The sequence below is a fragment of the Phocoena sinus genome, chromosome 1 (assembly GCF_008692025.1).
Source record: "Phocoena sinus isolate mPhoSin1 chromosome 1, mPhoSin1.pri, whole genome shotgun sequence".
Taxonomy (NCBI): domain Eukaryota; kingdom Metazoa; phylum Chordata; class Mammalia; order Artiodactyla; family Phocoenidae; genus Phocoena; species Phocoena sinus.
This window is the reverse complement of record NC_045763.1, coordinates 159,687,815-159,705,336: the sequence shown is the minus strand read 5'-3', so window position 1 is coordinate 159,705,336 and position 17,522 is coordinate 159,687,815. Positions and strand designations below refer to the sequence as shown.

Here is a 17,522-nt window from a genome sequence, read left to right as displayed (position 1 = left end):
TAGTTCCTTGACCAGGGATCGAACCTGGGCCCCCTGCATTGGGAACATGGAGTCTTAGCCACTGGACTACAGCGAAGTCCCTAGACTTTCTGTTTCTAAGAGTTTGACTACTTTAGATACCTCATGTAAGTGGAATCATGAAGTATTTGTCTTTTTTGTGACTAGCATTTTCACATATCATAATATCTCCAAGTTTCATTCATGTTACTGTGTATGACAGGATTTCCTTCTTAAAATGTTACTTTTTAAGAATTTGATAATAGTATGAAAGAATCATCTTGATGTAATACTGAGTAAAAAAGGTAAAATATTCTGGTTGTGTTTGAGTGATGGATACAAGAGAGATCACTCCCCTACTTTTTTCTTGTCCAATTTTAATCAGCATGTATTTTTTTAAATAATGAAATTTTTATAATAACATGGAAAATCGTTGTGATATATTAAGGAGAAAGCAAGGTTCAAAACTATATATACCAAACTGTACTATAAGATTACTGTCATGTTAAAACCATGTACAGGAAAATAATATGGGAGGAAGCGCACTGAAATACTAACAAGGATTGTATTAAGGTGATGGATTGGGGGTGTGGCCAAGATGGCAGAGTAGGAAGACCCTAAGCTCACACCTTCCCACAGGCACACCAAAATTACAACTACTTACAAAGCAGCTCCCTATGAGAATTATTTGAAGACTATCAGGAAAGACTTTTCACAACTAAAGATATAAAGAAGTAACCATAACAAGACAGGTAGGAGGGCTGGAGACACTGTATTGCCAGAACCCATACCCCTAGGTAGGTAGCCCACAAATAGGAGGATACTCACAATTGCAGAGGTTCCCCCCAAGGAGCAAAAGGTTCAAGCCCCATGTTGGGCTCCCTAGCTCAGCGGTCCTGCACCAGAAGATGAGTCCCCAGAATGTCTGACTTTGTGTATAAGAGAGCTGGAGGGCTGTAGGAAACAGAGACTCCACTCTTAAAGGGCACACATAAAATCTCACACACTCCGAATCCTAGCACAGAGGCAGTAGTTTGAAAGAAGCCTGGGTCAGACCCACTTGCTAATCTTGGAGAGCCTCCCAAAGAGGCAGGAAGCAGCTGGACCTCCAAGGGATGAAGACACTGGCAGCAGCCATTTCTGGGAGCTTCTTCTACCACAGTGACACCAGCACTGGCAAGTGCCATTTGGAATCCTCCCTCTAGCATATTTGTGCTGGAGGCTTATCCACCCACCAGTGAGCTGGCAGCAGCCTCTCCCTAACGCCCCTCCCCAGGCCATACAGACAGCCTTGGATGGACCAAGCCCTGACCTCCAGTGGGCCGGCAGTGGTTGCCTCCCCTCACCAGGCTGCTCAGCCAACCACATGGGAAGCCTACCCCACCCTCCAGCAGGACCACAGCCACTGCAGGAGGCAGGGCCTTGCAGCCAACTGGGCTGGGGACCAGCCCCGCTTACTAGCATGCCCACAGTAGTCAGCCCTGCCACAACAGAAGGGCACACACAGCCCACAGAGGGGGCATATAGCTCTTGTGACCAGAGGGGAGTGTGCTGCTGGGCCCCATGGGACTCTCCTACATAAGGCCACTACTCCAAGATTGGGAAACAAAACTGGCCTACCTAATACATAGAAGTAAACAAAGAGAATTAAGCAAAATGAAGAGACTATAACAAGAGACAAAGAAGGACATTATATAACGATAAAAGGATCAACCCAACAAGAAGATATAACAACTGTAAATATATATTCACCAAACACAGGAGCACCTAAATACATAAAGCAAATATTAACAGACATAAAAAGAGAAATCAACAGTAATATAATAGTAGGGGACATTAACACCCCACTTTTATCAATGGACAGATCATCTGGACAGAAAATCAATAAGGAAATACAGACCTTAAATAACACATAAGACCAAATGGACTTAATTGATATTTATAGAGCTTTCCACCCAAAAGCAGCAGAATACATTCTTTTCAAGGGCACATGGAACATTCTCCAGGATAGATCACATGCTAGGCCACAAAACAAGCCTTGGTAAATTTACAAAAATTGAAATCATATCAAGCATCCTTTCCAACCACAATGCTATGAGGCTAGAAATCAATTACAAGAAAAAATCTTCAAAAAAACACAAACATATGGAGGCTAAACAATATGCTACTAATCAACCAGTGGATCACTGAAGAAATCAAAGAGGAATTAAAAAATACCTAGAGACAAATGAAAGTGAAAACATGATGATCCAAAACCTGTGGGCTCAGCAAAAGCAGTTCTAAGAGGGAAGTTTATACTGATACAAGGTTACCTTAGGAAACAAGAAAAATCTCAAATAAGCAACCTAACCTTACACCTAAATCAACTAGAGAAAGAAGAACAAACAAAACCCCAAGTTAGTAGAAGGAAAGAAATCATAAAGACCAGAGCAGAAATAAATGAAATAGACTTAAAAAAAAAAATCAATGAAACTAAAAGCTGGTTCTTTGAAAAGATAAACAAAATTGATAAACCTTTAGCCAGACTCATCAAGAAAAAACGAGAGGGCTTCCGTGGTGGCACAGTGGTTGAGAGTCTGCCTGCCGATGCAGGGGACACGGGTTCATGCCCCGGTTCCGGGAAGATCCCCATGCCGCGGAGTGGCTGGGCCCGTGAGCCATGGCTGCTGGGCCTGCGCGTCTGGAGCCTGTGCTCCGCAACGGGAGAGGCCACAATAGTGAGAGGCCTGCGTACCGCAAAAAAAAACAAAAAACCAACAACAAAAAAGAGAGGGCCCAAATAAATAAAATCAGAAATGAAAGAGAAGTTACAACTGCACACAAATACAAATGATCACGAGAGATTACAGTTTTATACCAATAAAATAAACAATCTAGAAAAAATGGATAAATTCCTAGAAACATACAATCTCCCAAGACTGAATCAGGAAGAAATAGAAAATATGAACAGACCAATTACCAGTAATGAAATCGAATCAGTAATTTAAAAACTCCCAACAAACAGAAGTCCAGGATCAGAAGGTTCACGGGTGAATTCTACAAAACATCTAAAGAGGAGTTAACATTTATCCTTCTCAAACTATTCCAAAAAAATTGAATAGAAAGCAACATTCCATGAGGACAGAATCACCCTAATACCATAACCAGACAAAGACACCACAAAAAGAGAAAATCACAGGCCAGTATCACTAATGAACATAGACACAAAAATTCTCAACAAAATGTCAGCAAACCAAATTAACAATACATTAAAAGGATCATACACCATGATCAAGTGGGATTTATCCCCAGGGATGCAAGGATGGTTCAATATTTGCAAATCAATTTTCAATTTGATACACCACATTAAAACACTGAAGAATAAAAATCATATCATCATCTCAATAGATGCAGAAAAAGCTTTTGACAAAATTCAACATCCATTTATGATACATACTTTCAATAAAATGGGTATAGAGGGAATATACCTCAACATAAGAAAGGCCATACATGACAAACCCACAGCTAACATCATACTCAATGGTAAAAAGCTGAAAGTATTTCTTCTAAGATCAGGAACAAGACAAGAATGCCTACCCTTGCCACTTTTATTCAACATAATATTGGAAGTCCTAGCCACAGCAATCAGACCAGTGTACACAATATCACACTGTGCACAATACCACACAATATGTGTACACATAAAATACTGTCTTGATTACTGCTTCATGTAAATCTTGCAATGAGGTAGTGTAAGTCCAACTTTGCCCTTTCTTGTCAAAATTATTTCAGTTGTTCTAGGTCTTTCACTTTTCCATTCAAATTTTTGAGTCAGCTTGTAAATTTCTTCAAAAAAGCTTGCTGTGATTTGGCTGAAAATGTACCGAATCTATAGATCAATCTGAGAAGAACTGCCGTCTTAAAAATATTGAGCTTTCTAATTCACAAACAGGTATCTCTATGCATTTATTTAGATCTTAATTTCCCTCTATAATGTTTGCTGTTTTCAGTGTATATGTCTCACCTTTGTTAAATTTCATTGTTTCACTTTTTATGCTATTGTAAAAGGAACTGCTTGCTTAACTTCATTTTTCTAATTGTTAATTTCTAGTTTATAGAAATATAATTCATTTTGTATGTTGACTTTGTAGCCTGTGACCTGGCTAAATTCATATATTAGTTCTAATGGCTTTTAGTAAATTTCTTAGGATCTTCTAGATGAACAATCATGTTGTTTGAAATAAAGACAGTTTTACTTCTTATTTTCCAAACTGTGTATTTTTTATTGTTTCTTGCCTTGTTGCACTGGCTAAGACTTCAAGTACTATGATGAATAGGAGTGATGAACATAGACATTCCTGATTTTAGGTTAAAAGCATTGAGCTTTCACCACTGAGTAAGATGTTAGCCTTAGGTATTTTTGTAGATGCCCTCAGCCAGGTTGAGAAGCTTCCTTTTATTCTTAGGTTGCTGGATATTATTATCTTCAATGGGTGTTGAATTTTTTCAGTGTTTTTTTCTGTATTTATTGAAATGAACATATGGTTTATCTACTTCGCCTGTTAATGTAGTAAATTACATTGATTGATGTTAAGCCAACCTTAAATTTCTGGGATAAACGCCACCTGCTCAAGATGTATTACCCTTTTTAACATATTGTTGAAATTGATTTGGTAAAATTTTATTAAGGACTTTTTGCATCTATGTTAATAAGGTCTATAGTTTTCTTTTCTTGTAATATGATTGTCTGGTTTTGGTATCAGAGTAATACTAGCCTCAGAAAATGAGTTGGAAAAGTGTTCTTTCCTATAATATTTTCAGAAGGATTTTTGTATAGAACTGGTACTACTTCTATAAATGTTTGAGAGAATTCACCAGTGAAGTCATCTGAATCTCTAGCTTTCTTTGTGGGAAATTTTTAATTATAAATTTAATTTTGGTAATTGATATGAGACTATTCGAATTCTCCAGTTTTTCTTGGGTCAGTTTTGGTAATTTTTATCTGTCAGGGAATCAGTCCAGTTATCTAAGTTGCCAGATTTATTGCCATAAAGTTTTTCATAATGTTTCCTTATTATCCTCTTAAAATGTTTGAAAGATAATAACTCCTCCTTTATCTTTTTTTTTTTTTTTACACAGAAGTTACTCTTTAATTTTTGCTTCAAGAAGCAGGGATCAGTAACTACAGATCTCATACTATTAAGAATTTGTAGAAGGGAAATTTCATAATTAAATTGAAAGATTATTTTTAAATTTTTATTGAAGTATAGTTGATTTACAATGTTGTGTTAGTTTCAGGTATATAGAAAAGTGATATATATATATATATATATATATATATATATATACTCTTTTTCAGATTCTTCTCCATTATAGGTTATTACAAGATATTGAGTATAGCTCCCTGTGCTTTCCTTTAATCTTGACATTGGTAATTTGTATCTTAATGTCCTTAGCTATAAGTTTATCAGTTGTATTTGAAAAGACCAGTATTTTGCTTTCTGTGATTTTCTCTGTTCATCTTGTATTTCACTGATTTCTGCTCTTTATAATTTTCTTCCTTCTATTTATATTGGGTTTACATTGCTCTTCTTTTTCTCGTTTCTTAAGATGAGAATTTAGATAATTACTTTTAGATCTTTTTGTCTTTTCTAATATAAACACTTAAAATGCTAAACTGGCCCCTAAGTGCTGCTTTACCTGCATGACACAAAGTTTGACACACTGTATCTTCATTATTGTTCAGGGAAAAATATTTTCTAATTCCCCTTGTGATTTCTTCTTCAATTCGTGAGTTATTTAGAAGTATGCTGCTTAGGGACTTCCCTGGTGGTCCAGTGGTTAAGACTTCACCTTCCAATGCCGGGGATGCAGGTTCGATCCCTGGTCGGGGAGCTAGGATCCCACATGCCTCAGGGCCAAAGGACCAAAACATAAAACAGAAGCAATACTGTAGCACAGTATTGCTTTAAAATTGGTCCACATTAAAAAATCTTAAAAAAAAAAAAGTATGTTGCTTAATTCCAAGTATTTGAGGATTTCCTAGTGATATTATTCTCAGTTGATCTCTATTTAATTCTTTTTCTTTTGGTATCAGAAAACATATCCTGTATGATTTTAATTTTTAAAAATCTGTTGTGACTTGTTTTATGGCCCAGTACTTAATCTATCTTAATGAACATCGCATGTACACTTGGAAAGAACATGTATTTTGTGGTTGTTGGGGGTACTGTTCTATAAATATCAATTAGGTCAGAATGGTTGATGGTGTTGTTTGTGTCTTCTATATCTTTGCTGATATTTTATGTAGGTGTTCTATCAATTACTTAGAGAGGGTTACTGAAATCTTCATCTGTGATTGTGGAATTGTCTGTTTCTCCCTCTAATCTGTCCATTTCTGCTTTTTAAAAATACATTTATGATTTTTAAAACTTCCTGATGAAATGACCTGTTTTTAAATCACTGTGCAATGTAATAATCTCACCAACATGGTATTATTTTCCCAAAATCCTTTAGTTCTCCTTTATAATTACTTTAAATTCTCCATAATACCACTTAGGTTTGAACTTTAAAGGATGCAGACCTCTAAATATCCTTTCCACTCGTACTAAAATGCCATTATCTCCTCCCAGCTCTTGCACACTGAAGATCCTAGATAGCTCTAAATTAATATTAAAGGAAGAATTGTTTAGTAAACTGTATGTATGTTGGCAAAATTTGTATTAACCTTTCTCACAGTTGCTGGGTTTTGTGATATTCCACGCAGGCAGAGATTATTTGGGGCAAGTGGCTAACTACAGAATATTAAGTGGAGGGATCAATGCTGAGTGATTTTTTAAATGATCTATTTCAAGAGATACATCAGATTTCAAGTTGATCTCCAGGAAGTGGAGGGCTGAAAGTTAGTATGCATCGACACTAAAATTCAAGTAAATGACAACTAGAGAACCACACACAGATTTCAATTTTTTACAGAAGAATTTAAAACATAGTCATTATTTCATTTCAGAGCAAATGAGGCACAAACATCTCAGTTCTGAAACTATGACAGAGCATTTAGCAATATGACATTTACCCCTAGATGTTTACTATTATGTAGCTTTGATTTTCTAAATGTATTTGAATCATACAAATATCTACATGCTTTTTTCCTCTCAGTTATTTGGGAAACTTCAAATAGGGTAGTCACACCCAAAGCTTTTTAAGCATTTGGCTAGAATTTAATCTGAATAAACTGTGTTGTGAGCAACTATAGAAAAACATTTATGGGCTTAAATAGCTCAGTGATCCCTACTGGTCCATAACTGTTCTAAATATCTGTACTTTTCAAAAGTTGTGTCAATGTACCTAAGAAAACTGTAAAGACAAAATAAAACATTGGGACCTGAGCACCTACTGTGGTTAACTACCCAAACCCACGGGGGCATTTTGGTAGAGAGCCACCTACAGAGCAAGCAAATCCAAACATGCACAGAGGGCCCACAAAGTAACAGCTGATTCCTCACAGTTATTAAACTTAATCTTCATAAAAACACTATGGTATTGTTGCATTCCTTTCGCAGATGTAGAACCAGGCTTTGAAAGATTAAGTGGCTCACCAAATGCGACATGGTCATAAGTGGTAGCTATGGGATTTGAACCTAGATCTCCTGACACTAGATGTGGTATTTGCTCTACTTTGCCAGAGAAACCTATAGATCAGGAGTTGGCAACCTTTTTCTGTAAAGGGCCAGATCCTTTAAGCTTTGCAAACCATATGGTCTCTTAACTCTGTTCTTGTAGTAAGTAAACAGTCATAGATAATATGTAAGTAAAGGAGTCTAGCTGTGTTCCAATAAAACTTTATTTACAAAAACAGGTGGTGGACTGGTCCAGGGGTTGTGGCCCAGGGGTTTTGGCCCAGGGGTTGTGGTTTTCTGATCCCTGCTACAGATTAAAACATACAAGCAAACCATAAAAGAATTAGGCTCTAAAGTTTCTCATCTACTGACTTTCAGAGACATTTTCATTACTGCTCCCTTACTCTACTCAATGACACACAATAATTATGATTTCACTGTAAATTCATCTTCCAGTTCCTAGGTCTTCCACAGTGCCAACTTTCCTCTCTCTAACACAAATTCTAGCTTTGATGATGGTCACTTTACGGGAGTGATCAAAACCTTTTTTTTTAAACAGTGAGGACCAATGAAGGAGAACAGATTTTTTTCCCCCTCTGCTCAGTAATAATACCTTTACTGGATCCCAAAATGAAAAAACAATTTCCTGCTTTACTGAATACATTTAAATGCTAATGAAAAATTGGTACTTCTTTTTAGTTATCAAAATGCTAACGTGGAGCAACAGAGTCATCTTCCTAATCTTCCATGTGCTTTAGGATTCAAAACATGTCTTTTTTTTAGATGTTGGGGGTAGGAGTTTATTAATTAATTTATTTATTTTTGGCTGTGCTGGGTCTTCGTTTCTGTGTGAGGGCTTTCCCTAGTTGTGGCAAGCGGGGGCCACTCTTCATTGCGGTGCGCGGGCCTCTCACTATTGCGGCCTCTCTTGTTGTGGAGTACAGGCTCCAGATGCGCAGGCTCAGTAGTTGTGGCTCATGGGCCTAGTTGCTCCACGGCATGTGGGATCCTCCCAGACCAGGGCTCGAACCCATGTCCCCTGCATCGGCAGGCAGATTCTCAACCACTGCGCCACCAGGGAAGCCCAAAACATGTCTTCTTATACATTATTTCATTTATCTTTGAAGCAAACTCTGAAGTAGGTGTCATTATGGAGAAACTGATATTTACAGAGGTTAAGCGACTCACCCAGAGTCACAACTCCTTCTCTTCTGTGTAACACTAAAGAAGCAAGTACTGTGCTGGGTGCAAGGAAGGAGATAAATAAAATCACACTTCCTTGCCTTTCTCCTTATCCTCTTTGTTGATCCCTGGCCTCCACAAAAACCCACATACCTAGATAAGCAATTCTGAAAAGATTCTTCTCCTGATGGTTGCCCAGGTAGTTTTTTTTTCCCTTCAGGCCTCTGCCTTGTTTTTTTTTTGTTGTTGTTGTTAGTATGCGGGCCTCTCACTGGTGTGGCCTCTCCCGTTGCGAAGCACAGGCTCCGGACGCGCAGGCTCAGTGGCCATGGCTCACGGGCCCAGGCGCTCTGCAGCATGTGGGATCTTCCCAGACCAGGGCTCAAACCCATGTCCTCTGCATTGGCAGGTGGATTCTTAACCACTGCGCCACCAGTGAAGCCCTGTTCTGTTTGTTTTGATGCTGAAATTATCATAGATTTAACTATGGAGCCCCTTCAAGCTGGCTCCTGTATTTTTTTTTTTTTGTGGTACACAGGCCTCTCACTGTTGTGGCCTCTCCCGTTGTGGAGCACAGGCTCCGGATGCACAGGCTCAGCGGCCATGGCTCATGGGCCCAGCCAGTCTGCAGCATGTGGTACCTTCCCGGACCGGGGCACGAACCCACGTCCCCTGCATCGGCAGGCGGACTCTCAACCACTGAGCCACCAGGGAAGCCCGCCTCTGCCCTGTTGAACTGAAAGCTGTATTTGAAAACAGACTGGACACTTTTCTGGAAAACCAAACAGGGCATGAAGCTCTCTGGTCTTGGGCTGTTCATCACCGCTTTATGAGATAATTCCCTCCAGCAACTCATCTACACTATTACAAATAAGCATTTTCAAAATTCAATGTCAAGGTAGTTATTATTTTATTTACTACTGCTTCTGAAAGTTAGTTATATTTCCCCAAATATATTCTGTAGTCTCTACCGCTTCTATCTCCTTTGAGCTGACGTTATTTACTATATTCCTTCATCTGTCAATATTCCCTCTGCATACAGTCAGTCCCCTGTGTCTACTGGCCTCTCTTCAACTAATTACAAAGTGTGTGATATCTAAAGTGAGGTCCTTACTTGATCCATTGCATTACCTGGTCATAAACATTTCTTCAAGATCTGATATTAATTCTTGCAGATCCTGTTGATTTGCTAATTCATACAGCTGTCCTAATGTCTTCACTACGCACATTTGGTAGTTTAGGGCATTTTTCACTTCATGTAAGGGTTTTGTTTTTTTTTTTAATTACAAGAAGACGGAGTCGCGCAGAGAGTCTGCTGAATGGAACTTTCTTAGCCCTACTTACCTCTGCAATGAGATCATGTAGCTCTCCTTCACTAGGGCAGCATCCTAATGACCTGATAATTGTTCCGATCTCTCTGGGGAAAAAAGAAGTCAATTGCTTTAGAATATAAACTCTGAAAAGACAAGCGCTATATTTCTCTAAATTATTTCAGAGCAGATGTAGCATAGCAAACAAAGTCATACAATAAATATTGCCTCAAGAGGATGGAAGGTACTTTCTGAGGAAAGGCGAAGGCAGACAAGTGAACCCAAGAGAGAAGAAAGAAGGATCTGTGTTGTGTTGACTGGCAAGTGCAAGCCCTGCCTGGGCCCAAATCAAAAAGTTCTCGAAAAGGAAAAGAAAGGAGGGAGAAATAAGGAAAAGAAAGGTCAGCCACTTACTGACTGGCTTTAAGTGTTAGTTAATTCTTTTGAGCCTCAGTTTCCACATCTGTAAAATGAGGATGATAATTTCTAATGTGGTGAAGTCTACATTAGTGGCAGAGAACCTAAAAGCATGAGCTCTAGTGGCGGACTGCTAGGGTTCAAACTCCAGCCCTGCAATTTGCTAGACTGGGCAGGTTAATCCCTGTGCACATAATCCTGCCTGGGAGGTAAAACCCAGTACCTCCCTTGAAATCCTCAGAACTGGACTGGGAGGGGCTCAGGGCAAAGAGCCATCGTAACATAAGCACAGCTTTCGGCAGAGCAGCCACCCAGTGAATATCAGCTACTCCCCACCCCGCCCCATGGTAATTTAATTCAATTCAACAAATAGCCTAAGGAAAGTAGAATTATATTCTGCACTCCCTGGGTGCTGAGACAGAGGATTTATAATAGATTGTTAAATATTTCCACTTAAAATGATTAAAAGGTTGTGACATTTTGAATGTTAATTTCACAAATATTCACTTAACTAGAATATTTAGCTTCTTTACCATTCTGGCTAATATTGGTGGTGTTATATTTGCTGACTATTTTACTGAGAAAATATTTTAAATAAGAATTTTTAAGTTCTTTACTTAAGGAAGCTGCAGGATGAGTATCAACTTAAGAGGAAAACCTAAAGTCAGTAACTGTGGAAGACAGGATTCTCGACGTTCACTGATTGATCTGAAGGCCAGCTAAACATGTAAGGTCTTCACGCCAACTCTATTTCACAACTCCCTGAGCACCTTAGGCTCAACACCTCTGCACAGCTTTTCCTGCCCACAGCCCTCATTGAGGCAGAATCTGAACATGGTGCTACTACTACACACCCCAAATATCTTATGAGATTATACTTTCTCTCTAGAAGCCCCTAAAGATGACCCATGAAACTGGCCAACACCAATGTAGTAATGTTCTTGTAACATCAGACGGGGCTACTGCATACATTAGAACAAACAGTTAATGAGGCAGGGGCAAAAAATATAATTTGAGAAGTATTCACAGATTTATCCCCTCCATAACCTCCTAGGCCTTCTGTTCTTCGAATCAGAGAACTGCTTCAACTCCAGATGCAGAAGGACAAGAATAAAGGCTTCCTTAATTCACAGAAACAAAGGGAGGGTAAGGAAGGGAGATGGGAAAGGCCTGAATGCCCTTGCAGGTTAGAAATCTCGGGGAGGTGGGATGGGGAAAAAGAGAAATTTCAGGCCTGAGACGTGCAGTACCGTAGCTACAACCTCCATCTGGCTGTGGGGCACTAGCAATGTGACTAATCCAGACTGAAATGGGCTCTAAGTAAAAAAATATACATGGACTTCAAAAACTTAGTGTGAAAAAATTGTAAAATATCTCATTAAAAATTTTTAATCGATTACATGTGGAAATCATAATATTTTAGACATATCAGTTAAATAAAACATATTGTTAAAATGCCCTTTCTTTTACTTCTTTAAAATATGGTTACTAGAAAATTTTAAATTAGATGTGTAATACTCCTTTGATGGTACTTTTCTAGGCAACAGCTGCCATCATGTTCACACTTTGCAAAGACAAGTACAGTACATAAAGAGAACATTAGAATTATAGTGTGTTGTGTCAGCAACATAGTCAATCCCCTCCTTCTGCTGCTCTGAGAAACTTTCAACCTTATTTCTTTATTTATTGGCCGCACCTCGCAGCATGTGGGATTTTAGTTCCCCGACCAGGGGTTGAACCTGTGCCCCCTGCAGTGGAAGCGTGGAGTCTTAAACCACTGGACCACCAGGGAAGTCCCTCAACCATACTTAAATGAAGTCCTTTGTCGCTGACCCAGGTCTCATGTCTTCTGCCAACATCTATGAAACAGTAACAGACTAACTTACTAGCTTTCAAGGGGGATAAAAGCAAACCATAGACTTGACATGTATAAGGATGCACAGGAGAAAATCTGGGCTGGAAGCACAGATCTGGTAACAAAACCATGGGAGCAGAACAGCTCCTCTAGTAAGAGTATCCCGGCTGGAAGAGATGACGAGCCAGGAAGAGCTCAGAGGAGTACCTACACTGACACAATGGTCTAATCCCTGCACTAGACACAGGGAAGAGGAGCCAGGGGGTAAGAGCAGAAATTCAGGACAGGGTGGTGTCATGGAAGCTAAGGAAAGAGATGGAAAAATTGAGTCTTCTTTGGTCTCAAATGCTGCTGGGAGGTCGAGTAAGACAAGTTCTGAGAAATATCCACTGGATTTAGTGAAGAAGGAAATCAGTTCTGATTTTTTTGTTTTTGTTTGTTTTGTTTCTGATTTTTTTGTTTTTTTTTTTGCGGTACGTGGGCCTCTCAATGTTGTGGCCTCTCCCGTTGCGGAACAACAGGCTCCGGATGTGCAGGTTCAGCGGCCATGGCTCACGGGCGCAGCCGTTCCGCGGCATGTGGGATCTTCCCGGACCAGGGCACAAACCCGTGTCCCCTGCATCGGCAGGCGGACTCTCAACCACTGCACCACCAGGGAAGCCCAGTTCTGATTTTTGATCAAGGATGTTTCACTTGAAAGTGGGGGAGAAATCAGATTGCACTGGGTTGAGGTAGATGGATCTATAAAGTGAAGGGGAAGAAGAGATGTCTGGAGGGGGACATGGTGTCAAGGAAGATTTTTTTTTAATTTAAGACCAGAAAAAGGTGAGCATGTTTTAATACCAATGGGAATGAGCCAGTGCAAAGTAGAAGGCTGATGAGGGCACCGTCGACTGAGCAGGTGGGCTTCCAGAGGAGGTGGGAAGGGCTGGGCCAGGTGCTTAGTGCTGTGTCCACACAGCCATCCGATCTGAGGTCCTGCCACCAGCAAGTTGCTACCTGTGAGAGGGTGGCAGGATCCTCCTCGCAGCCTTAGAAAATTTTACTCTATCCCTCTTTCTACCTCCCTTTGAAGAACCTATCACCATCTTCTGTTCTTCTGAGTGCATCTAGCTGGATTGTCACACTCTGCCTATGCAGACCACAGAAAACAAAGCCTAATGATGTCCTCTAAGCATCAAGAAACTTCCTTCTCTCTAGTCCTGAAACACAAAGGCCTGATGATATAAGAGAAAAGGGCAAAGACCCTTCAGCTGATGAGTCCACAGTGGCCTAAAGAACAATACAAAACTCAAGAGCTCACCTGCACACAACCAACAGGTCTGCTAGCTCACCCACCCTGCCTCCTGTGGAAAGCTAACCTCTTCCTCTGTGCTCCGGGGCTCTGGAAGCTGAACTTGGCACAGAGGAAGGCGATGCTACCTGCCCCCCGCCTTCAGTCCTCGACATCTCAGCAGTACAGTGATCTTCCTTCTCCTTGTTTATCCTAAAGACTGCAACAGCCTTGGGATCCCGGGGCAACATGAGAGAGAAGAAGGAGAAGCCAACGAACGGCTAATGTTGACCTTTTCCTCATCTTGGCACATGAGAAAATGGAATTTGATTAGATTTAGAAAAATACAGAAATGTGACACATCTTTGTCCTCTACTTCATATCTGTAAGCCTAAGTTTGTGGCTGGGAGTGGGATATGAAGGCCTGCCTCACTTCTGTGTGGAAAGGCAAGGTCCTCTGCCAAGAGTGAACGGGGAGGCACGGGCTCTTATCTGCCACTCACCACCACGACCTGCCTCTCTAGGCACCCGTTTTCCAGATGGCGAGCCCGGCCCTCGCTCTCACACTCTAAAGCCTGTGCTTCACCGGCTCTGCTGCATATTCTCTGTGTGCCTCTCCAGAACCCCTCTCCATTCTTCCCCTGCTCCACTCCCTGAGGGCCTAACCTCCTACTGCACCGGCTCCCTTGGCCCCAGGCTTCCGGTTGCAGCTGTCCAACTCAAGGCAGAGCATTGCAGGTTTCCGTTGCTGGGTCACATGCTGCCCAAGACATAGGGGCTTAAACAACGAGTTTTTATTTTTCATAATTCTGTGGGTTGGCTGGACGGTTCCTCTACTGGTTTCCCCTGGGCTCACTCACACAGCTGTGTTTAGCAATTAATTAACCTACACATATGGTTGTTCAATATTCTATAGTCAACCATTCGAAATTACCATTACCACCATCCTGGATTCTGGGCCCCTTAACTTCCATCCTGCCTGCTCTAATGATCCATAACCCTGAGCATCTCTAACTTTTACTTTCCTGTTCCTGCAAAGCACTGCTGGAAGAAAATAATTAACAAAAAACAAAACAACCATAGCCCACTACAAATTCATGCTATCCAGCATCAAGTGTCCTGGACGTCGCCTGACAATCCTTTCTTTCATCTCCTTTTGATTCCCTAGAAAACGCCTCCCAAAACAGCTCTTCTGAGGCCTCTCTTGCCTCAAGCTCCAAAGCACTGACTCCCTTAATCTCAGCAGAAAACCCTGTCACCTCCTTCACTGAACAGATGAAAACTGCTAAGGCTGGCACCATCACCAACCCTCCGACCACCTGCTCAGTCAGCTCAGGCTGCTCTAACAACACACCACAGACTAGGTGGCTTAAACCACAAACATTTATTTCTCATAGTTCTGGAGGCTTGAAGTCTGAGATTGAGGCACCAGCAGATTCGGGGTCTGGTGACCGCCCTCTTCCAGGCTTGCAGACAACCACCTTCTTGCTGTGTCCTCACAGGGTGGGAGGAGAGGAGAGCAGGCTCTGGTCTCCCTCTTCTTCTGGGGGCCCTGATCCCATCATGGGGGCTCCACTCTCATGACCTCACCTAAACCTAATCACCTCCCAAAGGCCCCACCTCCAAATGCCATCACATTGGGGGTTAGGGCCTCGACATATGAATATGAATTTGAGAAGGACTCAAACATCCAGTTCATACCACCACCGTCCCAGGCACTTCCCTCACACCACTTCAGAAGTATGTACATACCCCCTTCCTTACGCTCTCAACCTTGAAGGGATACAAAGTGCTCTTCCTAACAAAGCTAACCCCTCTCAGTTTTTCTTAGTTCCAGTCTTGACTCTTATTCTTGACACACCTGCCTCTCTCAGCATTTCACTCTTTTCCTTTATTAGATGCTTCCTCTTTTGCTGTAAAACGTTCACATATCTTCCTTATCCTGAAAAAATTTCTGATAGGTGCCCTACCACCTCCAACCATTCTATTTCTCAGCTTCCTTTTGCTATCACAATACTTCTTCTAAATTACTTATCTTGCAACTGTCGATTCCATTTCCCACTCATCCACTGCACACCTAACCCCTCTGCAAAATCCTGCCATCACTGGGTCTCAACCCATCAATCAGTCCATGTCTCTCTCTCGCTCCCATGTTCCCTTCCTTATCTTCATCTGACGCTCTCTTCTTCCTATAGCCCCCTTAAGTGCCCCCTGCCCAGTACCCTTATTTGCAAGATGATCTCTACTGTTAAAAATATTACAGAAGGCTAAGAGAATAAGAAGTATCTTAGATTTGGACAAAAAGAAGACCACTGGTATCTTAATAACAGCACTTCCAGAGGAGAGAGGAAGAGAACTGCTCCCCCCGCCGCCCCCAAGAGTGCTAGTGGTAAGAAAATCTAGACCACAAGTACAGAATACACAGTTGAGGAGGATGCCTACTGAAGAGAATGCATGTCATACCTAACGGCACAGCTCCACAGCACTCACTCCATGCCAGGCACATTCTAGCACAGTGCATATATCAACTCATTTAATCCTCATCTCACTATGAGGTAGGTACTACTATTATCTCCATTTTACAGATGAAGAAATTAAATCCCAAAGGCGTTAAAGAACTTGCCTGAGGTCACATATAGCCAATATGTTCAAGCAATGACCTCCTCAGGACTAGGGAAATCTCGGCAGCTGTGGAGAAGTCTGACAAGAGGGCTAAGTAGAGAATGGGGATGAGAACAGAAACACAATCTCTCACGATGTGAGAAAACTAGATTAATTAGCTTTCTGGCTTAGGAATGGACATCTCCTCTAAGACTCCTAGAAAAAACAGACTTCACATCTCACTCACCTCCCTTATACCACGATCATGATTCGTACGGATGTGAAAAAAATACTTCCTCACAACAGCTCTGTGTGGTAGGTACTGCTGTTTCACAAATGAGGAAAACTGAACCACAAAAACATCAGGTACATTTCCCAAGATCCTAGTAAATAGTGGAAATGGGATTCAGACACACACAAGTTAGAATCTATACTCTTAACCCCTGTACACTGCTGTCTCTCATAAATCTTAACTGAGCATTTAGTTAGGCTTAAAGGAGAACTTCTTGACTATAACAAGGTGCTTCTAAAGAAAGCTGTGGATATGCCACCCTATGAGAGCCTTGAAGATAGATCCAGGGATCACAAACTGATGACACAAAGAACAAATGTGGCCCTCAGATAAGGCTTTGTTTAGCATAGCATTGGTTTGCTTCTTTGTTTAGAGGGGACATACATAAATATCATGAGAACTGTCCTACACTTCTGATTCACACACTTATATTACAGGCCCGCTCTACGTAGGAATCTGTGTTTATCACTCCTGGAAAATATCAACTTTGTACTGTTTAGGAATTTACCTGCAAGAAGCAGGGGAAGGAGCCAAATGGCTTCTTAAAGTTCTCCCCATGTGGTCTGACTCTAAGATTATTTTTAAAAACACAGACACACAAAACCTGTGGCTTATAAAAGAGAATGCTTTTGTTCTCAGAGGATACACACCAGAGTATTTAAGGGAAAAGGTCCCAGTGCCTACAACTTACTCTCAAAGAGTCCAGCAAAAGGAAAATAATAATAAAATGCACAAATACATACATATAAATATATACATGTACATACATATTAATATATATGTACATATATATGGAGAAAGTGCACACAATCAAAAGCAAGTGTGGCAAAATGTTAAAAATTGGTGAATCTAAGTGAAAGTACACAAGGGTTCAGCGTACCATTTACTATTCGTCCATAAGCCTGAAGTTTTTTAAACTTCATTTCATTCTCATAATCAAAACCAAAGTAGTAAGAAATTCTGCCTTGTATAAACTATTCACAAAACAATTTGTTCT

The 17,522-nt window shown here is 40.8% G+C and overlaps 1 protein-coding gene across 1 annotated transcript in view; it reads right to left on the bottom strand.

Annotated features, from left to right (window-relative positions):
- Window positions 1-17,522, bottom strand: part of EFCAB2 (EF-hand calcium binding domain 2) — a 130,788-nt gene that overhangs the window by 12,226 nt on the left and 101,040 nt on the right. Inside the window, exon 3 of the mRNA XM_032651921.1 lies at window positions 10,122-10,194. Coding sequence (XP_032507812.1) covers window positions 10,122-10,194 — 73 coding nt within the window. The remainder of the gene's footprint in view (window positions 1-10,121; window positions 10,195-17,522) is intronic.